The 22,151-nt window shown below is 68.8% G+C and overlaps 3 protein-coding genes across 11 annotated transcripts in view; 2 read left to right on the top strand and 1 right to left on the bottom strand.

Moving 5' to 3' along the window:
- Positions 1-16: 16 nt before the first annotated feature.
- Positions 17-10,711, top strand: CGREF1 (cell growth regulator with EF-hand domain 1). Of its 2 annotated transcripts, none has more exons than XM_075914511.2 (6): positions 17-940; positions 2,864-2,949; positions 5,052-5,120; positions 7,445-7,605; positions 9,042-9,166; positions 9,952-10,711. In XM_075914511.2, the coding sequence occupies exons 1-6, from the start codon at positions 719-721 to the stop codon at positions 10,285-10,287; spliced, it is 999 nt and encodes a 332-aa protein (XP_075770626.2). In that variant the 5' UTR covers positions 17-718; the 3' UTR covers positions 10,288-10,711. The 2 variants fall into 2 exon arrangements, with proteins under 2 accessions (XP_075770626.2, XP_075770627.2); XM_075914512.2 differs by having other exon boundaries at positions 920-940; positions 7,535-7,605.
- A 2,490-nt stretch (positions 10,712-13,201) lies between these two features.
- KHK (ketohexokinase) lies at positions 13,202-19,751 on the bottom strand. Of its 4 annotated transcripts, none has more exons than XM_075914508.2 (9): positions 19,401-19,751; positions 18,824-18,940; positions 17,593-17,727; positions 17,372-17,506; positions 16,174-16,246; positions 15,840-15,986; positions 14,264-14,352; positions 13,855-14,012; positions 13,202-13,771 (listed from the first exon to the last, which is right to left on the bottom strand). In XM_075914508.2, the coding sequence occupies exons 1-9, from the start codon at positions 19,490-19,492 to the stop codon at positions 13,686-13,688; spliced, it is 1,032 nt and encodes a 343-aa protein (XP_075770623.2). In that variant the 5' UTR covers positions 19,493-19,751; the 3' UTR covers positions 13,202-13,685. The 4 variants fall into 4 exon arrangements, with proteins under 4 accessions (XP_075770623.2, XP_089633088.1, XP_075770625.2 ...); XM_089776962.1 differs by lacking the exon at positions 19,401-19,751 and adding an exon at positions 19,115-19,345; XM_075914510.2 differs by lacking the exon at positions 17,372-17,506 and having other exon boundaries at positions 19,401-19,749.
- A 2,029-nt stretch (positions 19,752-21,780) lies between these two features.
- Positions 21,781-22,151, top strand: part of LOC142823440 (cGMP-dependent protein kinase 1-like) — a 49,420-nt gene continuing 49,049 nt past the window's right edge. For 2 of the 5 annotated variants that reach the window (XM_089776960.1, XM_089776954.1), the window contains exon 1: positions 21,782-21,889. The gene's annotated coding sequence lies outside the window, so the exon portion shown is untranslated. Of the gene's footprint in view, positions 21,894-22,151 lie in introns of all 5 variants that reach the window. The other 3 variants (XM_089776959.1, XM_089776955.1, XM_089776958.1) reach the window with 3 other exon arrangements.

Below are 22,151 nucleotides of genomic sequence, written 5' to 3'. Positions count from 1 at the left end.
CCGTGCACCCTACCGGCAGCCATCTTTGTGCGGGGCAAGTCGCCCGGCCGTGGTTAACCCCGTAGGTGCCGGGCAGCAGCAGGGCGAGGGGGTTCTGCGCTGGAGGGGGGGGATTGTGCTCCTCCCCCAGGCACTGACAAGCCCCGCCCCCAAGCAGGGCCCCGCCCCCCCGCAGTACCCGGCCCGGGCCGCAGCGAGAAGGCGCCTGCTCTCAGCACTGGCAGGGGCGGCCCGAGCAGGGCACCGAACGGAGGAACAACTAGGCCAGATCCGCCCCCCCCCGGCGCTTGGGCTCTGCCCCCCAGGACATGGCACAAGTCCCGCCCATGGCTCCTCCCGCCAGTCACCAGCCGCTCCCGCCCCATCCCTGCCCTGGTGCTGAACGTCGAACCCTGAGCCCCCTGGGTCTCCTCCCCATCCTGCGGCAGTGAGTTCCGCAGCCTGCTTGGTAACAGTCTTCCGCTCCCACCCACCACCTGCCCCCAGGGAGAAAGCGGGGAGCAGTGCCCCTTCCCCAGCCGGCAGCCGTGGGTGCCCTCCCCTCCCCGGCAGTGCCCGGGCTCTGGGGGGGGCGGAGCCCCTCTCTCTGGCGGGCCATGCGCCGGCTCCGGCCCCATGTGGCAGCCGGGGAGCCCCCGCGCTGCAGCCCCCGAGCGGCGATGCCCCGGGGCCGCTTTTCGGAGGCGCTGGGCGGGGGGCTCGGCCCGCGCCGCTCAGGATGCCCGGCACAGAGCCAGCGCCGGGGGCGGGGCGGGGACCAGGCTGTCGTGCGGCCCCGGGAGGGGGCGGGGGACACCGGGCGGGGCCGGCAGCGCGGTTCCCAGCGGGCGGCTGCGGCGGGGAGCGGGGACGTGTCCCAGCCACGTGGATTCGCCGCGTAGGGGCGGAGCCGCCGGGGCCGGGCCGGGCGGAGAGACGCTGCGGAGCCGGCGAGATGCAGGTGAGTGTCGGCGTGGGGGGGCCTTGGATGCGGGTGCAGCGGTTGGGAGGGCGGCGGGTGCCCTGGTGCAGTGGCTGTAATGGTTGTGGGTGCAGTGCATGCAGTGGTTGTGGGTGCAGTGAGTGTAACGATTGTAGGTGCCATGGGTGCCCTGGTGCAGTGGTTGTAATGGTTGTGGGTGCAGTGCATGCAGTGGTTGTGAGTGCAGTGAGTGTAACGGTTGTAGGTGCCATGGGTGCCCCGGTGCAGTGGTTGTAATGGTTGTGGGTGCAGTGCATGCAGTGGTTGTGAGTGCAGTGAGTGTAACGGTTGTAGGTGCCATGGGTGCCCCGGTGCAGTGGTTGTAATGGTTGTGGGTGCAGTGCATGCAGTGGTTGTGAGTGCAGTGAGTGTAACGGTTGTAGGTGCCATGGGTGCCCCGGTGCAGTGGTTGTAATGGTTGTGGGTGCAGTGCATGCAGTGGTTGTGGGTGCAGTGAGTGTAACGATTGTAGGTGCAATGGGTGCCCTGGTGCAGTGGCTGTACTGGTTGTGGGTGCAGTGCATGCAGTGGTTGTGGGTGCAGTGAGTGTAACGGTTGTAGGTGCAATGGGTGCCCTGGTGCAGTGGTTGTAATGGTTGTGGGTGCAGTGCATGCAGTGGTTGTGAGTGCAGTGAGTGTAACGGTTGTAGGTGCAATGGGTGCCCCGGTGCAGTGGTTGTAATGGTTGTGGGTGCAGTGCATGCAGTGGTTGTGAGTGCAGTGAGTGTAACGATTGTAGGTGCCATGGGTGCCCCGGTGCAGTGGTTGTAATGGTTGTGGGTGCAGTGCATGCAGTGGTTGTGGGTGCAGTGAGTGTAACGATTGTAGGTGCCATGGGTGCCCTGGTGCAGTGGTTGTAATGGTTGTGGGTGCCCTGGGTGTTTCTGGCAGTGCACACAGGGGCCCAGCCCTGAGCCGGTTTCAGTGGGAGTTGTGTGGCTGTGTGTTAGCGTGACACCGCGTGTACAGGCGCACGTGGCATGTGCCTACGGTATCGCTGCGCAGGGCATGGAGGGGATGAGGGAGCGGCTGTGCCGGAGGGGTCTTTGTGCGGTGCCAGCTCTGCTAGCGTGTGGCCAGGGCTGTGGGGCTGGGCGTGGGTGGGTCCCAGCGGCCACGTCGCTGGGCCTGACGGGTGCTGTCTGGCAGGAGTCCAGGGCAGCCTGTGCTGGGAGTGGCTCTTGCTGCCTTCTCTGCTCCTGGGAGTGTTTTGCCCACGTGTTGCCTAGTGGTCGCAGCGGGTGCCCCACCTGCCCACTGGCCTGGCCCGGCCCGGCCCAGCTAGACGCGCCTTCATTTAATCCATGTCCCCAAGCGGGCAGGTGTCTCTGCCAGGGGCAGGGCAGCCCCAAGGCCTGCTGAGTACCCCTCTGCCTGGGCACTGATGTGGCCGAGGCGGCTTAGAGCGGGGTGGACATGCAGGGTCGAACCAGGGAGCTGGGGCTGGGAGGAAGCAAAATGGGGCAGCCGGAGAGCCAAGGGGGCCCCCAGCAGCAGCAGCTGGGCTGGGCCTCTCGCTCCCCCGGATCCATCTCCCACCAACGCCTGCCCCGGGGTCCATACAGGCGAGGGCCAGCCCTGTGTGTCCACCCCGCTCTAAGCTGCTTCGGCCCCTGGGCGCTTGCCTGGGGGTGCTGACGTGGTGCCAGCGTCGGATCAGGGCCCAGGGAGCTGGATCCCCCATAGCAGCATCCCCAGAGATCCACCTCCCGCCGCCTTGGCCAGCTGGCAGTGCCCCGGAGCTGGCATGGCCCACTCAGCTTGGCACACACAGCACCTGCCCGGTGCAATGCCGGGACTCCAGGCCCTCCCTGGCCGGGTCCCCAGCTGAGGCTGCCACCGCTGGAGCTAAAGGGCCTTTCCCGGCACTGGAGGGGGTGACAGGGCTGCTGTGTCCCCCAGGCCGCACCCTGGACGAGGAGCTTGGTGCTACTGTCTCTGCTGCTGGCCGTGCCGGGCAGGGCCGCGCCCAAGGATGGTATCAGCAGGTACCGGACAGCAGGGCTGCCAGTGGGTGGGACGGACAAGGGAGCCCAAGTGGGGGGGCTGGGCCGGGGCAGGGCTGGAGTCCTGGATGCAGCGGGGGAAGGGGAGACGGGGGGGGGGCCCTACCGTAGTACTGGGTGGAGCTGGACTGGAGCCCTGGCTGCAGGAGGGGGGCTGGGGGGGCCCTGCCGTAGCACTGGGGGGTACAGTGTGGAGCTGGACTGGAGCCCTGGCTGCAGGAGGGGGGCTGAGGGGGCCCTGCCGTAGCACTGGGGGGTACAGTGTGGAGCTGGACTGGAGCCCTGGCTGCAGGAGGGGGGCTGAGGGGGCCCTGCCGTAGCACTGGGGGGTACAGTGTGGAGCTGGACTGGAGCCCTGGCTGCAGGAGGGGGGCTGAGGGGGCCCTGCCATAGCACTGGGGGGTACAGTGTGGAGCTGGACTGGAGCCCTGGCTGCAGGAGGGGGGCTGAGGGGGCCCTGCCGTAGCACTGGGGGGTACAGTGTGGAGCTGGACTGGAGCCCTGGCTGCAGGAGGGGGGCTGAGGGGGCCCTGCCGTAGCACTGGGGGGTACAGTGTGGAGCTGGACTGGAGCCCTGGCTGCAGGAGGGGGGCTGGGGGGGCCCTGCCGTAGCACTGGGGGGTACAGTGTGGAGCTGGACTGGAGCCCTGGCTGCAGGAGGGGGGCTGAGGGGGCCCTGCTGTAGCACTGGGGGGTACAGTGTGGAGCTGGACTGGAGCCCTGGCTGCAGGAGGGGGGCTGAGGGGGCCCTGCCGTAGCACTGGGGGGTACAGTGTGGAGCTGGACTGGAGCCCTGGCTGCAGGAGGGGGGCTGAGGGGGCCCTGCCGTAGCACTGGGGGGTACAGTGTGGAGCTGGACTGGAGCCCTGGCTGCAGGAGGGGGGCTGAGGGGGCCCTGCCGTAGCACTGGGGGGTACAGTGTGGAGCTGGACTGGAGCCCTGGCTGCAGGAGGGGGGCTGAGGGGGCCCTGCCGTAGCACTGGGGGGTACAGTGTGGAGCTGGACTGGAGCCCTGGCTGCAGGAGGGGGGCTGAGGGGGCCCTGCCGTAGCACTGGGGGGTACAGTGTGGAGCTGGACTGGAGCCCTGGCTGCAGGAGGGGGGCTGAGGGGGCCCTGCCGTAGCACTGGGGGGTACAGTGTGGAGCTGGACTGGAGCCCTGGCTGCAGGAGGGGGGGCTGAGGGGGCCCTGCCGTAGCACTGGGGGGTACAGTGTGGAGCTGGACTGGAGCCCTGGCTGCAGGAGGGGGGCTGAGGGGGCCCTGCCGTAGCACTGGGGGGTACAGTGTGGAGCTGGACTGGAGCCCTGGCTGCAGGAGGGGGGGCTGAGGGGGCCCTGCCGTAGCACTGGGGGGTACAGTGTGGAGCTGGACTGGAGCCCTGGCTGCAGGAGGGGGGGCTGAGGGGGCCCTGCCGTAGCACTGGGGGGTACAGTGTGGAGCTGGACTGGAGCCCTGGCTGCAGGAGGGGGGGCTGAGGGGGCCCTGCCGTAGCACTGGGGGGTACAGTGTGGAGCTGGACTGGAGCCCTGGCTGCAGGAGGGGGGGCTGAGGGGACCCTGCCGTAGCACTGGGGGGTACAGTGTGGAGCTGGACTGGAGCCCTGGCTGCAGGAGGGGGGGCTGAGGGGGCCCTGCCGTAGCACTGGGGGGTACAGTGTGGAGCTGGACTGGAGCCCTGGCTGCAGGAGGGGGGGCTGAGGGGGCCCTGCCGTAGCACTGGGGGGTACAGTGTGGAGCTGGACTGGAGCCCTGGCTGCAGGAGGGGGGGCTGAGGGGGCCCTGCCGTAGCACTGGGGGGTACAGTGTGGAGCTGGACTGGAGCCCTGGCTGCAGGAGGGGGGGCTGAGGGGGCCCTGCTGTAGCACTGGGGGGTACAGTGTGGAGCTGGACTGGAGCCCTGGCTGCAGGAGGGGAGGCTGCCTTAGCACTGGGTGGTGCCAGACTGGAGCCCCAGCCGGGGGGGTGGCTCTGAACCCCAGTGGCGGGAGGGGTGCTGTGGGGAGTCCCCTTGTCAGCTCTCGACACTGGGGGCTCTGTGCTGTGGGGCTCGATCCCACCCCTGGCCCCCCCTTTGTTGCTCCCAGGTCTGAGGACCCTGCTGCTGGGCTGGAGCCGGTTCCCAACCTTCTGCACCCCAAGCCAGAGGAGCTGTGGTGAGTCCAACCCCCCAGCGAGGGCGGCAGCCGGCAGGGAGCTGCTGGGCCCAGCCTGGGGGAGGGGGCAGGTCTGGGGGGAGGCCCTGGGGGGTTTCGATGGGGGGGCACTGACTGGCGCCAGTCCTTGGCTGCCCCCTGCACTGGCTGAGACCCAGGGAGCGTGCCCTGCCGGGGGCGGGGGCAGGGCCAGTGCCAGGAGGGGCAGTGAGAGCTGGGGGGGATGGCACTGGGCTGTTGGGCTTCAGGGAACACGAAGCACAGCCGGGCTGTACCCGGCCTGGGCCCTGCTGGCACTGGGCACTTCCCACGGTGGCCAATGCCGGGTGCCCAGAGGGAGGGAACAGAACCGGGAATCCTCACGGGATCCCTCCCATCCCGTCACCCATTCCCAGACAAAGAGGTCAAGGACACCCGCCCCGCCCCGCCCCGCCCCTCCCGGTTAGGAGCCCTTGATGGACCTATCCTCCATGAATGTATCTAGCTCTTTTTTGAGCCCTGGTCTTCACAACATCCTCTGGCGAGGAGTTCCACAGGTTGACACTGCGCTGCATGAGGAAAGACTGCCTTTGGTTTGGTTTAAATCTGCTCCCTATTGATTTCACTGGGTGACTCCTAGTTCCTGTGTTCGGAGTATATGACACTTCCGGTTTGTTACTCTTTCCCCACCAGCCATGAATTTGCAGACCTGCCCTCTCCCCCTTACTCGTCTCTTTCCCAACACCAAAAGGCCCAGCCTTATTCACCTGTCCTCACAAGGGCTCTGTCCCGTACCCCACACCCTTTTTGTGGCCCATGGCTGTATTTTCCCAAAGCCACTTTGCCTTGTTGAGCTGGGGTGAGCGCCTCTGCGCAGTGCTCACGATGTGGGCGTGCCGGAGAGTCACGGAGAGGCGAGATCTCCCTTTGGTCTGTAGAGCCCTGCACGGCTACACAAGCGCCTCTGCATCGCCGGCCCGTGGCTAGCAAGTGGAGATCCAGGGATCGGCTCGCTCTCTCGCCCGGCCCGCTGGATCCCAACATGCTGTTGGCTTCTCCGGCGCTTGCTGCACAGGGAGCGGCTGTTTTCAGAGAACTACCCACAGTGAGGCCAAGATCTCTCCCTGGAGCTTGTCACAGGGTGTGGGGGAGTCCTCGATCCTGCCCCCCCATCCGCAGCCAGAGGGGACTCTCAGGCGGCAGGTGGAAGAGAAGGTTCATTGGTTCCCAGGGACACAGGGTAGCTCAGACTTACTGGCACAGGGACCAGGAGCAGCCAGGACCATCCGTCTTGGGGGGGGGGGGGGCAAAGCCAGGGCTCTGGACCCCTGCCCAGCCCCCCAGGCCAGGACCATCCATCTTGGGGAGGGGGGGGGCAAAGCCATGGCTCTGGACCCTGCCCAGCCCCCCAGGCCAGGACCATCCATCTTGGGGGGGGGGGGGGCAAAGCCAGGGCTCTGGACCCTGCCCAGCCCCCCAGGCCAGGACCATCCGTCTTGGGGGGGGGGCAAAGCCAGGGCTCTGGACCCTGCCCAGCCCCCCAGGCCAGGACCATCCATCTTGGGGAGGGGGGGGGCAAAGCCAGGGCTCTGGACCCTGCCCAGCCCCCCAGGCCAGGACCATCCATCTTGGGGAGGGGGGGGCAAAGCCAGGGCTCTGGACCCTGCCCAGCCCCCCAGGCCAGCTGGGCTCCCCTCTCCCTGAGCCAGCCGAAAACTAGCTCACCCAGCAACTGGTCCCAGCCCCATAGGCAGCCCCTCCCCCTCCTTCGGGGGCTGCAGGTGTTCTCTCTCACGGGCAGCATCTTCCCCTAGGGTCAGGTCAGCCTGGGCCATTCCCTACGGGCCTTCCCTCAGGAATCCCCCCCAAGATCCCCCCCCCCAGGTCAATAGGAATCTCACACAGCACAAAGCACCCAGCGCACACAATCCCCGCTCCGACCCGCAGCTCAGGCAGCCCCGGTCCCTGATCCCTGCAGCGGGATTGTCCCCCGGGCGCTGCTCCACGTTTCTCACATTGTTTCACCTGCCCCATCACTTCGTCCGGCGGCTTCGGGCTTCGCTCCCTGGAGCAGTTTGGGGTCATCTGGGAGTTTTGCCACCTCCCTGTTCACCCCTCTCTCCAGGTCACTGGTACGTTGCACAGGATGGTCCCAGCACAGACCCTGGGGCTCCGCTAGCTCCCTCTGCACTGGGAGAAGGGACCAGTCAGTCCCACCCTCTGTGTCCTGCCTTCTAAGCAGCTGCTGATCCACAGCTGGGCTGGACCAGGGCTGGGGGGCAGCAGGAGCAGAGGGGGTGGGGGCCCTAGGCCTGACCAGCTGTGCTGCCCGTCTGGGTCTGCAGCCGCCAGCGTCGGGCATCCCCCGTGCCCCGGGCGAAGCGTTGCCATGGTTACCACCTGGCCCCTTCCCGGCTCACTCCGGCTCGTTGCAGGCTGCTGCAGGGCTACCTGAGGAGCGTGGGGCAGCCGGCCCAGGACCCCGCCCACATGACGAGGGAGCAGGGTAAGGCCACGGCAGCCCCCGGCCCGTGGAGGGGGGACCCCTCGGGAGCATGGCAATGCTAGGCTCTCCTGCAGGGTGTGCCCAGGCGGGCTGGGGGGGCTCAGGAGCATGGCCGTGCTGGGGGGCAGGTGCCCGCTGGCTCTCCTGCAGGGTGTGCCCAGGAGGGCTGGGGGGGGCTCAGGAGCGTGGCCGTGCTGGGGGGCAGGTGCCCGCTGGCTCTCCTGCAGGGTGTGCCCAGGCGGGCTGGGGGGGGCTCAGGAGCGTGGCCGTGCTGGGGGGCAGGTGCCCGCTGGCTCTCCTGCAGGGTGTGCCCAGGCGGGCTGGGGGGGCTCAGGAGCGTGGCCGTGCTGGGGGGCAGGTGCCCGCTGGCTCTCCTGCAGGGTGTGCCCAGGCGGGCTGGGGGGGGCTCAGGAGCGTGGCCGTGCTGGGGGGCAGGTGCCCGCTGGCTCTCCTGCAGGGTTGCCCAGATATGCGGGCTGGGGGGGCTCAGGAGCGTGGCCGTGCTGGGGGGCAGGTGCCCGCTGGCTCTCCTGCAGGGTGTGCCCAGATATGCGGGCTGGGGGGGGCTCAGGAGCGTGGCCGTGCTGGGGGGCAGGTGCCCGCTGGCTCTCCTGCAGGGTGTGCCCAGATATGCGGGCTGGGGGGGCTCAGGAGCGTGGCCGTGCTGGGGGGCAGGTGCCCGCTGGCTCTCCTGCAGGGTGCGCCCAGGCGGGCTGGGGGGGGCTCAGGAGCGTGGCCGTGCTGGGGGGCAGGTGCCCTCTGGCTCTCCTGCAGGGTGTGCCCAGGCGGGCTGGGGGGGCTCAGGAGCGTGGCCGTGCTGGGGGGCAGGTGCCCGCTGGCTCTCCTGCAGGGTGTGCCCAGGCGGGCTGGGGGGGGCTCAGGAGCGTGGCCGTGCTGGGGGGCAGGTGCCCGCTGGCTCTCCTGCAGGGTGTGCCCAGGTATGCGGGCTGGGGGGGCTCAGGAGCGTGGCCGTGCTGGGGGGCAGGTGCCCGCTGGCTCTCCTGCAGGGTGCGCCCAGGCGGGCTGGGGGGGCTCAGGAGCGTGGCCGTGCTGGGGGGCAGGTGCCCGCTGGCTCTCCTGCAGGGTGTGCCCAGGTATGTGGGCTGGGGGGGCTCAGGAGCGTGGCCGGGCTGGGGGGCAGGTGCCTGCTGGCTCTCCTGCAGGGTGCGCCCAGGCGGGCTGGGGGGGGCTCAGGAGCGTGGCCGTGCTGGGGGGCAGGTGCCTGCTGGCTCTCCTGCAGGGTGTGCCCAGGTATGCGGGCTGGGGGGGCTCAGGAGCGTGGCCGTGCTGGGGGGCAGGTGCCTGCTGGCTCTCCTGCAGGGTGTGCCCAGGCGGGGGTGAGTTTGGCAGCTGCCAGGCTCCCGGGAGGGGGGCACTGCAGACCCCTGCCCAGGTTGCACCCCCTCTGCCTGCCACTGACCCCCCGCCCCCCGCAGTGCTGCTGTACCTGTGCGCCCTGCACGACTACGACCGCAGCGGCCAGCTGGACGGGCTGGAGTTCATGCAGCTGCTGACCGGGCTGGTCGCCCAGCAGGCTCAGGGGCAGCCCTCTCCCGACGCCGTAAGTGCCCCTGGGCCCCCGGGCCAGCTGGGCGGGGGGGCATCGCTGCCAGGTGTGGGATCTGCCCAGCTCAGGCTAGGGGGCAGCCGGGCTCTGGAGCCTCCCTCTGCCCCAGATCAAGGGCAGCAGCAGGGACGTGCTGGGGTGAAAAACCTGGTTCCTGCCCTGGGGCGGGTGGGACCCCGCACCCCTAGAAGGGACAGGCCCCGCCCCCAATCTCTGCCCTGCCCTGGGGTGGTGGGACCTGGCGCCCCAGAGGGGACAGGCCCCGCCCCCCAATCCCTGCCCTAGGGCGGGTGGGACCCGGCACCCCAGAGGGGACAGGCCCCGCCCCCCCAATCCCTGCCCTAGGGCGGGTGGGACCCGGCACCCCAGAGGGGACAGGCCCCACCCCCCAATCCCTGCCCTAGGGCGGGTGGGACCCGGCGCCCCAGAGGGGACAGACCCCGCCCCCAATCTCTGCCCTGGGGCGGGTGGGACCCGGCGCCCCAGAGGGGACAGGCCCCGCCCCCCAATCTCTGCCCTGGGGCGGGTGGGACCCGGCCCCCCAGAGGGGACAGACCCCGCCCCCCAATCTCTGCCCTGGGGCGGGTGGGACCCGGCGCCCCAGAGGGGACAGGCCCCACCCCCCAATCCCTGCCCTAGGGCGGGTGGGACCCGGCGCCCCAGAGGGGACAGGCCCCGCCCCCCAATCCCTGCCCTAGGGCGGGTGGGACCCGGCGCCCCAGAGGGGACAGGCCCCGCCCCCGCCCCAGCCAGCCAGCGCCGTGTCTCCGGCCCCGCAGGTGATCGTGGCGGTGGATGGGATCCTGGCGACTCAGGACCTGAACCAGGACGGGCTGCTGAACCCCTCGGAGCTGCTGCTGCCAGCCCAGGCGCCCGCCGGAGACGGGGTCGTGCAGTGGGCACCCCAGGAGCCGGAGCCCCCAGCCGCCGCCCTCGAGACGCCCAGCCCCCAGGGAGCAGCAGCTGCTGGCGTGGAGCCCCCGGAGGCGGTAGAACCCGTATCGGAGCAGCCGGTGGCGACGGGCCCCTCCCAGAGCCCCCCGGGGCCAGAGGCAGCTCAGCCCACAGAGGATGCTGCCGGGGAAGCTCCAGGGGGCCCCAATTCCGAGATCTAGGCCCCCCAAGACCCTGTGGAGCTCAGGGCGCTGCCGGGCAGACTGGCGCGGGGCTGCAGCGCGGGGACGCTGAGGTGGGGGTCAGGGACCCCCCCCCCGAATCTGGCTGCGAGTGGGGCTGGGGGGAGGAGGGATGGGGGTGTAAGACCTTGGGGCCCTGGCATGGTCGGGGGGGCCTGACCCCCCTCCGTGCTTTCAGCCTGGTAGCTGGCCTCCACCCGGCCGAGCCAGTGGGGTGACCCTTGGGACGGGCCTGACCCCTAACTGGGTGGGGGGCACAGGAGGCAGCCGGGTGCTGCAGGCCCAGCATGGAAGCTGGTAGCAGCCCCTAGCGGGGTAGGAGCCGTCTGGGGAAGGGGGGGGCCGTGTTACTTGATCATGTGACTTGCACTTGGAAAGAGGAAAATACAAAAGGTGCCTCAGGGCTGCTGGCCGTGCCCCCGGCGCCGTGGGGTGGGACATGGGCTGGGGGGGCAGGAGGGGCTTGCCCAGCCGAGGGTGCCTCCTGCCTGCCCCTCCGGGGGGGGGGGTTGCCGCAGTCTCCCCCAGGCAGAGTGCCCGCCCCTCTAACCCTCCCCCACCCCCTCCAGGCCTGGCCCCTCCTGGCCATTCCTGCGGGGGGGAGCTAGGGGGTTAACCCGCCCCAGCGCCAGCCCGAGGGGGACAGTGCAGCCGGGATCCAGCCCCTCCTGGGGGCCTGCGGGCAGGGACCAGCTCCAGCCACCAAGCCGGGTTCCACCCAGCACTCCCCTCACCCCACAGCCCCAGGCCTGCCTGCCCAGCACGTGGGCACCTCACGCTCCCCTGGGCCAGACTGGCATGGCCCCTGGGGGCCAGGCCCCAGAGCACTTTGGCCTGCACCTGGACCCCCCATCACAATCAGAATGGGGGTGGGGCTGGGCCCCTGGGCAGGATCCTGGAGCCCACAGGGCAGCCCCCACCCCCTCACCCTTCCCAGGGGCTCACGCCAGTCCTGCAGGCAGGCAGCTCTTAGCCGGGTCCCCCGCCCGCTTTCCTCGCTGGAGGGGAGTCGCTGCCAGCCCAGCCGGCAGCGCTGCTGTCCCAGGAGCCCCGGGCCCGGCTCCGGCAGCCCCCACAGCCTGGCTTGGGCCCCACAGCTCTCACAGGGCCACCCGTGGGCCCAGGGGGCAGCGCTAACACGGGGCTCGCGCCGCGCCCGCCATGGCCCCTAGGAGCTCTCTGCACCGGCCAGGCGGCGTGTGCTGAGAACATGGCCCTGCCCAGGTGACCGACCAGCCAGGCACAGCCAGCCCTGCCGGGTTGCTTGGCACGGGCCCAGGGCTCTCACCCAGGGGGGAGGGGCTGTGAGCCCCGGCCCGGGGAGCCGTGAGTGTTTAAGAGCCCGGGGGTCGCAGGCCGCTGCTTACCTGGGACCCGCTGCCCGACTCCGCGGGGGGCTCGCCGCCAGCGCCCGGTGGGCAAGGGTTAAACGCCCGGGGCCAGCGACCGGCGCTGCCCTTTCCCCACCCTGGGGCTCAGAGCCAAGTGTGGAAGGGAGGGTGGCTGCTCGCCCCCGCCACGGGCACGAGGGTGTGACTCACGCGTGAGGAGCCGTGCAACGTGTCAAGCCGTGTAACCGCGCTCGGTGCCGGGGGAGGCAGCTGGGGGGGGGCTCCTTGCAGCTCCAAGGGGGTAACCCTCCGCGGCTGCGCCCCCGCCCTGCCCGAGGCCAGGCTCCCCCAGGACTGCTCCCCGGCTCAGCCCCCGGCCTCCCCCAATCCAGCCCACCAAGGGCTCTGCTCCAGCAGCTACTGCCAGGCTGGGGCCACAGGGAGGGGAGAACAGCTGGAGGGGGCGGGTCTATCCCTGCCCAGCAGAGAACACACTTAAGAGCAGCCAGACGGGGTCAGACCAATGGTCCATCCAGCCCCGGGGCCTGTCTGCCCACAGGGGCCAGTGCCAGGGGCCCCAGAGGGAGGGAACAGAACCGGGAATCCTCACGTGATCCCTCCCCTGTCACCCACCGCCGGACAAACAGAGCCTGGGGCCACCATTCCCACCCATCTGGGTAGTAGCCATTGATGGACCCAACCTCCAGGACTCTCTCTAGCTCTTTTGAACCCTGTTCAAGTCCTGGCCTTCACCGCGTCCCCTGGCGAGGAGTTCCACAGGTTGGCTGTGCGCTGAGTGAAGAAAAACTTGTTTGTTTTAAACCTGCTCCCTGTTCAGTTCATTGGGTGGCCTCTGGTTCTTGTGGGAAGAAGTCAATAATTTCCCTTATTCACGTTCTCCACACCCGTCATTTTATCGCCCTCTGGCCTGTCCCCCCTCAGCCTCCTCTTTTCTAAGCTGGCAAGTCCCCGTCTTTTCAATCTCTTCCTAGGGCCCGTTCCAAACCCTCCGCATTTTAGTTGCCCTTTTCCAACGCCAAGAGCCCTTTTGCGAGGTGAGGCGATCACACCTGCACGCAATGTTGGGGGTGTGGGCATCCCGTGTGTGACGTAGTGGGGGGGGGTCTGCTCTGTGACCCGGGTCCCCCTGGGCTGGGCTGTGAGATCCCCACGGACTCACCCACACGTGGATGGGCCCAGACACCCAGTCCCAGCCTGGGCAGGTAACAAGGCTCTTCCTGGGGACGGACAAAGGGAGGGAGGTGGAGACCGACACCTGGCCGGGGGCAGGGCCTGGGAGCTGAGTCACTCTGGGGCTGAGGGGAAGCATGAGGAGAGCAGACTAAGTCCAGGACAGAGGATCCAGGGGCCGGGAACCCCTTTCCCCCGAGAGGAGGAAGGCTCTGCCCTGGCTCCTGCGCTAACATCGACCCCAAGCTAGGCCGTGTCTCTGCGAACCAGGTAACCTGCTCTACTGGCCGTGGATGGGGGTGCAGGGCGGGGGCGCCCCGACGCGCCGTCTCCCCATGGTTTTATATGGAGGCAATAAGATATTCTCCGTCTTATTCTCCATCCCTTTAATGAGTCCTAAAATACTGATTTTGTGACTGGCGCTGCACAAACATGCAGGGGGTGGATGTGTTCAGAGAACCAGGCACAGCGACGCCAAGATCTCTCGCGCGTAGCTCCAGCCAATGAGCCCCCATCCGATTGTACGGCTCGCTGGGATGATTCCCCGTGTGCATTACTTTACCCTCCTCAGCGCTCAGTTTCATTTGCCAGTTTCTTGCCCCATCACGTAGCTGGGTGAGATCGTTGTGACGCTCTTCACAGTCGGGTTTGGTCTTAACGATCTTGAGCAGTTTGGTGTCATCTGCAGATGTTGCCACCTCCCTGTTCACCCCTTTCTGCAGATCACTGGTAAATATGTTGCGTAGGATGGTCCCAGGACAGACCCTTGGGGGACCAGGGAGGGGGCAGGTGGCGGCTCAGCCCTCTGGCCCCCGTCAGCCCCAGCCGAGTCTCCTCTGCCCCGGCAGGCGGCCCTCACACGATGCCATCGTAGCCGTGCACGCCGCACTTCCTGCCAGCCACCTGGCAGCCGAAGGTGAGCGCCTCCTGCAGACTCTGCCCTGTCGTGGGAGAGCGAACCGCCCGTCAGCCCGAGTGACGCCCAGCCCCGCCCCCCCCGCTGGCCGCGGCGCCCCCCCCTCACCTCGCGACAGGGCCAAGATGACGGCGGCGTTGAAGGTGTCGCCGGCGCCCAGCGTGTCCACAACGCTCTCTGGGGGGAAGGCGTCGGAGTGGACGAGCTGCCCGTCGGGCCCCAGCGCGTCGGCCCCGTCCTCGGCCCAGGCGCAGATCACGGTGGCCCTGGGGGAGAGCAGGGCTGAGCGGGGGCGCCCCACAGCGGGATCCCAGCACCGCGGCTCTGAGCCACCCAGCCGTAGCCTGGCAGCGAGCGAGCACACGACCCCTCCAGAGCCAGCTCCGCTCCCCATGGGCCACAGGGGCGGGGAGGGCCTGGAGGCAGCATCTCTTGGGGCAGCCCCGGCACAGCGCAGTCCCTGCCCGCCGCCCCCGGGGCGAGTTCATCCTCCCCATCCGACCTGTCCCAGGCCTACCCCGGTCGCACGCAGGCCCGCAGCCCCTTCACCGCCTCGGGAGCCGCCTGGAAGCCCAAGTCCCTGGCCACGTCCTTGCTGACAAACACCTGCAGGGAGAGAAGGGCCGTCGGGGCAGCGCCTGGCAGCCAGCGCCAATGAACAAGGCCCCACCTGTACCCCCCCGTCCTTCTGCCAGTGCAAACAACCCCCCCCACGCCCCGCCATGCCCCTCCACTAGGGCAAACAGCCCCCCCACGCCCCGCCATGCCCCTCCACTAGGGCAAACAACCCCCCTACCTGTACCCCCTTGTCCTTCCGCCAGTGCAAACAACCCCCCCCACGCCCCGCCATGCCCCTCCACTAGGGCAAACAACCCCCCACGCCCCGCCATGCCCCTCCACTAGGGCAAACAGCCCCCCCACGCCCCGCCATGCCCCTCCACTAGGGCAAACAGCCCCCCCACGCCCCGCCATGCCCCTCCACTAGGGCAAACAACCCCCCCCACCTGTACCCCCTTGTCCTTCCGCCAGTGCAAACAACCCCCCCCACGCCCCGCCATGCCCCTCCACTAGGGCAAACAACCCCCCTACCTGCACCCCCATGTCCTTCCGCCAGTGCAAACAACCCCCCCCACGCCCCGTCATGCCCCTCCACTAGGGCAAACAACCCCCCCCACGCCCCGTCATGCCCCTCCACTAGGGCAAACAACCCCCCCCACGCCCCGCCATGCCCCTCCACTAGGGCAAACAACCCCCCCCACGCCCCGCCATGCCCCTCCACTAGGGCAAACAGCCCCCCCACCTGTACCCCCATGTCCTTCCGCCAAACAACCCCCCCCACGCCCCGCCATGCCCCTCCACTAGGGCAAACAACCCCCCACGCCCCGCCATGCCCCTCCACTAGGGCAAACAACCCCCCCCACGCCCCGCCATGCCCCTCCACTAGGGCAAACAACCCCCCCATGCCCCTCCGCCAGCTCCAATGCCACCGCACCCCTGCTGCCCCTCTGCCGGCAGTAAGGACCCCTCTGATTCCAGCGCATGCTGCCCAGGGAGCCCCCACCCATGGCCAATGCGTCCCCTCCCCCACTGCCCCCCGAGCAGCATTGAGCCCATGTGGCCAGTGAGCTCAGCATGTGCCCGGGCTCCCAGAGCCATGCAGGAGCCAGTGTCTGATTGGCTAGTGGGACTGCTCAGCCGGCCAATCAGCTGCCCTCCTCACCGGCACCCCAACCTGGAGGCAGGTGCCCTCCCAGACCCCCTCCCCGCACGTACCATAGAGAGCGGGTCAGCTCCACAGAGCGCCCCCCAGAGGAAACGGCCTGTCACCTGGGTGTGGGAGGGGCCTACCACAGCGCCCCCCCCACCTCCTGATGGCCCCTCCCCCTACAGGGGCCCGATGGCCCCCAGCAAGAGGGGCTGGGAGAGCGAAGCTCTGTGGCCCCCTCCCCCAGCACCCCCAGGCAGGGGAGGATCAGGTGGCCGCCAGGCACCAGAGAGGCGGGGCTTCGGTGAGACTCCGCCCACTGAAAGCAGCTGAGATCAGTGCAACCCCCCTTCCCCCGCAGCCCCCCCCCATGCCCCCGGGTTCCTACCACGTCTCCGTAGCCGAGCAGCTGGTACAGCTCCTCCCGGGCCTTCTCCACCTCCACCGACGTGGAGACTCTCTGCGGGGCTGGGCAGGCCCGGTTGTGCTCCTCCACGCGCCGCAGCATCTGGGCTTGCTCCGCCGCGTTCCTGCCCTGGGAGCCGGGGAGCGCTCAGCAGGGCCAGGCCCGGGCCGTCGCCCCCACCCCCTGCGCCCGCAGGCCTGGGCGCCGCAGCGGGCACGGCGAGAGGCAGCCCCAGGGGACGGAGGAGTGAGGGGCTGTCTGCTCCTCCCCCCACGGAGCCGGGCAGGGGAGCCCCCCCCCCCCCGTCAGGACTCACCTCCCAGTGGATCCACTTGTACCGGCTGAGGTCGACCTGCTCGAAATCCTGGGCGGTCACGTCCGGCAGGTTTCTAACGGGGGGAGGGGGGAGAGAGATGTCGGGCGCGCATGGGGTCTCTCCCAGCAGAGGTTGGGCCGAAGGGGTTTCAGCCGGTGCCCAGCCCCTGCTGCCCTCGACCCACCGGGGAATCCAGGCAGGCGCCCACGGTCCCGCCACGCAGGCCCTCTGCCTTGTCCGGGTGCACAGAGCCCCCCGTGGGGCCCTGCCCCCTCTGCACGCGGGGCTGGGGGAGCGGCTGGGGCAGGGGGGCGAAGGCCAGGCGGCAGGCAGACAGGTGTGACAGCATGGGGCGCCCTGGGGATCGGCGCCAGCAGCAGCGGGCCCGGCTTCAATGATTAACCAGGGCCGCTAGGCAGGGAGACCCTGGCCTGATCTCAAAGGGCACGCGCCAGACTTTGCTCACAGCAAGCCCAGGGCTGCGGCTGCTCCCGGACGCCCAAGGGCCGAAGCAGCCAGAGCTGCAGGAAACAGGGCCCAGTGGCTCCGGGAGCCCCACGCCCGCCCTTCCCAGGCGGCTGGATCCCAGCTCCACCCTCCCGCGGGCAGGGGGTCCCAGGGCAGTGTCTGCGGGAGACAGGGCAGGTTGGGGGGGGGGGGATCTCAGAGCACAGGGGAGAGGCCATCGGCTTCCTAACGCGCTGGGCTGGGACCGAGGAGTCCCCCAAAGATGGGGCTCCCCACGCAGGGATGTGAACGCTGGGCAGGCAGCAGGGGGCGCCCCACCAACCTGCCCCCTGGGGGGATGGAGGCCGGGGCTGGCATGGGCTGGGCGAGTTGCCCCGGGAGCCCGTCCCATGGGCAGAGGGAGCCAGCGGAAGGCCTGGCACAGGGACGCCCCCCGCCCCCCACATGCCTGGCGCCTACACGGGGTGCGAGGGCCCAGCAGCGTCGCACATGCAGATTCCCCCCGGAGGCCTGGCCGTCGGGATGTGCCGATTATGGCGGTCGGATTACCGGGTGCTGATTGGCCGGCCAGGATTGGCATTGCTGCGGATGATTGGCATGTGGGTGCAGAATCAGCGGATCAATCGGTCAATCAGTCATGCGGGACGGGTCCCCTGACAGGCGCCCCCATGGGGAGCTGTCGGCCTGCGGGGGGTTGGCGGGATGGCTCGGCAGACAGGCCCGGCCTTACGTGTCGTACAGCGTGACCGTCCGCGAGCCGTTGGTGCGGTTGACCAGGCAGCAGGCGCACGGCGTGTCCCCCCGGCTCTGCCACGCCACATGCGCTACATCCACACCCCTGCGCCGGAAGTCCGCCACGATGAAACTTAGCGGGGGGGAGAGAACGGGGGGAGGGAGAGACGGGTTAGCTGCTGGTGGGCGCGGCGGGCACCGGGCACAGCCCCTACGCACCTGTTCGTGTGCAGGATGGTGCGGGTGCCCCTGCTCACGCTGCTGATGACAATGGAGGTGGGGAAGGAGCTGGCGGGGTGCAGGACGACGTGGGTGAGCTCCACGCCATAGCGCCGCAGGTCGGCCAGGACGAAGCTGCCGGGGAGGGGCGCAGAGAGCGTTAGCTGGGGAGGGGGGGCAGTGGGGCTGGGCACTCAATCAGTTCCCGGGAGGCCCCCAGCAGAGAGCTCCAGCCCCCTCTATGCAGGGAGCTCCACAGACCACGACTGCTCAGAGCAGCCCAAGGGTGACCCCACAAGTTTAAAACAAACCAAAGGAAGTTTTTCTTCACTCAGCGCACAGCCAACCTGTGGAACTCCTCGCCAGAGGATGTGGTGAAGGCCAGGACTTGAACAGGGTTCAAAAACGAGCTAGAGAGATTCCTGGAGGTTAGGCTGTTAGCCAGGCTGGGCAGGGCTGGTGTCCCCAGCCTCTGTTTCTCTGGACGGGGGTGACAGGCGAGGGACCGTGTGAGGATTCCCGGTTCGGTTCCCTCCCTCTGGGGCACCTGGCTCTGGCCACTGTGGGCAGGCGGGACCCGGGCACAGCACAGCCGCTCTTGTGTTCTTATGGGTGGGGTGGAAAGGGCGGCTCTGCAGAGCCATCCCGGCAGGGAGAGGGGCTGGCAGGGGGTCTCCTAGGAAGGGCTGGGGGCTCAGTTACTGCCCAGCAGGGTGGTGGGTCTGGAGGGGGGGCTCCAGGGACGGGCTGGGGGGCTGGTGCTGTGGAAGGTGCCCCCCCCCCCGGCTGAAGGCCTGGAGGGCGCCCCCTAGCTCCAGGGGAACAGGCTGCATGGGACCAGGGGAACCCTCTCAGCTTGTTTCCATGGCAATCCGCAGGCGCACAGCTGGTCCGGGCTGTGGTGGGTCACACCAAAATGGCCGCTGTGGGGTTTAGGAACGCCCGGCACACGCTAGCCCACCCCCGCCCCCGCGCCCGCAGAGGCCGAGCACAGGCCCCGCCCGTGGGGAAAGGCCCGAGGGACACGCGGGCTCACGCCTCGCTCGGGAAAGGAAAGCCCGTCTGACCCGCCCCCCCACGCCCGCCCGGCAGAGCCACAGCCCCCATTAGCAGCGGCCGGGGCTCGTCCCCCAGCCCGGAAAGGGAGCGTCCTGCCTGCGGGCTCCCTCCCCACCCGGCAGCGGGGCGGCACTGGCTGGCTCAGGCGCCCCCGCACCCGGTTCTCACTTACTCTGCCGCGTGTCCCGGCGCCAGGGAGCCCATGAAGGCGCAGGGCGCGCCCAGCAGGGACAGCACGGTGCAGGAGTTGGAGGCATTGCCGCCGCGCTGCCAGCGCTGAGACAGGCACCTGGAACACAGACAGCCATGGCAGGGCCGGGCCGGGCACAGCCCCCAGCCCCACACCCCCTGCAGGGATCAGTCAGCAGGTGCCCTGCCTGCTGACGGGCGCAGGGAGGGGCAGAGAAGGCCATGCCACCCCCTGCCTGCGGGCCAGGCCAGGGCTCCCTGGGCAGCAGCGTACCCAGTGTCCTGGGGGCACAGCCTGGGCCTGTGTGGAGGCACGAGGGGGGGCTGGACGACTCTGCCCAGGAAGTCAGGCTGCAGGCAAAGCCACTTGGAGAAAGCGCCTCCCCGTTGGCCAGGGCCCCACTGCCGGCCTGCTGGTCCTGCTCCAGCCACCTGAGCACCAGCTGGATCCTCACAGCCCCAGGGCCTGGGGAGCCAGGGACCCTTCTCTGCCGCCCAGCCCCGGCGACCCCAGCTCTGTGCCCCGCAATGCAGCCTCCCGCGGAGCCGCGCCCCCGGACCTGGTGTCTGTGTCCTCGGCCGGGTACTCGTCCACCACGCTGATAATGTCCAGGCAAACCAGGCCGATGCAGAGGATGCGCTTGTCCTCCATGGGTGGGCTGCTCCTGTGGCACCAGCTCCTAGGCACCTGCCCCTGCCCCTCCTGCACCCGCGCCCTGGGGATCTCCCCCTCCCCCACACCCTGGGCACCTACCCCTCCTGCACCAGCACCCTGGGGACCCTGCCCCTCCTGCACCAGCAGCCTGGGGACCCTGCCCCTCCCTCGCACCTGTGCCCTGGGGACCTACCCCTGCTGCACCAGCACCCTGGGGACCTACCCCCCCTCGCACCTGTGCCCTGGGGACCTACCCCTCCCTCGCACCTGTGCCCTGGGGACCTACCCCTCCCTCGCACCTGTGCCCCGGGGACCTACCCCTGCTGCACCAGCACCCTGGGGACCCTGCCCCTCCCTCGCACCTGTGCCCTGGGGACCTACCCCTCCTGCACCAGCACCCTGGGGACCTACCCCCCCCTCCTGCACCAGCACCCTGGGGTCCTACTTCCTGCCCCAGCAGTTTGGGCACCTACCCCCGGGGACCTGCCCCCCCGCAGCCCGGCACGGAGGCGCGCGGTGCCCAGCAGCTGAGACAGGATCGCCCGGGGCCGATAAGCTCTTGCCTGGCCCCGCCCCTTTCCTGCTCTCCCCTGCCCGGCCCCGCTTTAGCCCCGCCCCTTTTCAGCCAGGCCCCGCCCCGGCGCGCCTATGCAGTCCGCAGCCCGACGCCCCGCCCCGCGCCCAGCCGCGCACGTGACAGGAGCGGCCCGGATCAGGTGACGGGGCGGGCACTGGGGCGGCCCCCCCCCCCCCCCGCGGCCTGCGTGCGCGCGCCTTCCCTCGCGGCGGCCCCAGGCCGATGCCCGCGTGGGCTCTGGGCGGGGTTCCCGGGCCCTCCACTGCTCGTGGTGCCCCCTGGCGGGGAGCCCGGGCTGCTGAAGGCTGCCTGGGTAACCTTAACTCTGCCCAGCCTGGCTTCCCCTGCACCGCTGTGAACGCCAGAGCCCGGCACCCTCCAGGCCCCCGCCCCGCTCACGGCTCGCCGGGCTGGGAGCATCTTCTCTGGCGCCAGGGGCCCACATAAGCACATAAGAGCGGCCGTGCTGGGTCAGACCCAAGGTCCATCCAGCCCAGTATCCTGTCTGCCGACAGTGGCCAGCACCAGGTGCCCCAGAGAGGGTGGACCGAAGACAATGATCAAGCGATTTGTCTCCTGCCATCCCTCTCCAGCCTCTGACAAACAGAGGCCAGGGACACCATTTTATCCCCTGGCTAATAGCCTTTTATGGACCTGACCTCCATGAATTTATCTAGCTTCTCTTTAAACTCTATTATAGTCCTAGCCTTCACAGCCTCCTCCGGCAAGGAGTTCCACAGGTTGACAACACACTGTATGAAGAAGAACTTGCTTTTATTAGCTTTAAAGCTGCTACCCATTAATTTCATTTGGTGTCCTCTAGTTCTTCTGTTTAGGGAACTAATAAATAACTTTTCTTTATCGGCCCTCTCCACACCACTCATGGTTTTATAGACCTCTATCATATCCCCCCTCAGTCTCCTCTTTTCCAAACTGAGAAGTCCCAGTCTCTTTAGCCTCTCTTCATATGGGACCCGTTCCAAACCCCTAATCATTTTAGTTGCCCTTTTCTGAACCTTTTCCAAGGCCAAAATATCTTTTTTGCAGTGATCCGCCAGCCTCAGAATCGGGGGTCGCTGAGCCTGCCCTGGGACCAGCCCCTGCAGCCACCCTCCGGACTGGGGCGCTAGAGGGGAAAGGCCCAATGTCCAGGGGACCCACCCTTCCTTTGGTGCCTGGATGCCCTGGCTGGGTCCTGGCCTGCTGCCTGACAGGCCCTTGGGGTTTCTAGCTGCTGTGCTTGTCCCCGCCAGCGGGTCAGGAGCTCCTGGACACACCTGCCCGTCACGCACCCTCCAGCTGCCCTCCCACCCCCCAGGGCCGGTGTGGAACTCCAGGCTGGAGTCCCTGCCGAGTGGATGTGTCTGTGCTCCGGCGTGGCCCTGCCCGGCGTGGGGCTCTGTCCTTCGCTGGCCAACCCTGTGCAGGGAGGCCGGTCCCCTTCCCTGGGGCACAGGGCGCCGGCGGGAAGCTGCCTGTGCAGGCACAAAGGTCCCGGCTGATAAGACTTGTTTATCCAGGATCATGTGCCCATCCTCCATGCAGGCACGTTTGGCAAGAGACCCTGGGAGCGAAAGCAACACAAGCCCTCTGCCGTCCTGCTCCCTGCGTGAGCCACTGCCCCGGAACGTCCCCCCACCCCGCCCGGGCATCTCCAGCTTCAGCCCGCCCCCTCGCCTTAACCCTTGAGCCCCTCTTCTCCTCCCCCTTTCTGCACCTGACACTTCTCTCCCTTGCTTCCTGCCCCTGGACAGTGTTGCTGGGAGCTGCTACCCAGCAGCTGCCTTCACCCAGAGGTGGCTGCATTTCTCGGGCAAGTGAGTAAGTGTACATGGCCTGCAGCCTGCAAAGCTCTGGGGGTCCCAGGCGCTCGATCACAGGGGTCTACCCTCCTGGCTCCCACTGCCCGTTTCATGTTCTCTGACATCCCCGCCCCCAGCTGCCCCGCTGCGGAGGCTGAGTGCTGGGCCCTACAATGTTCTCTTCTGAAACGACCAGCACACTGTCCATGGGGGGGAGGGGTTGCACCCTGCTGGGCCCCATGGGGTTACCATCCACACTGACTCAGAAGGGGAGAGA

The sequence above is a fragment of the Pelodiscus sinensis genome, chromosome 3 (genome assembly GCF_052426305.1).
Source record: "Pelodiscus sinensis isolate ZL-2025 chromosome 3, ASM5242630v1, whole genome shotgun sequence".
In the NCBI taxonomy this organism is placed as follows: domain Eukaryota; kingdom Metazoa; phylum Chordata; order Testudines; family Trionychidae; genus Pelodiscus; species Pelodiscus sinensis.
Note: the sequence above shows the minus strand (reverse complement) of the source record. Positions and strands in the feature narration are given on the sequence as shown.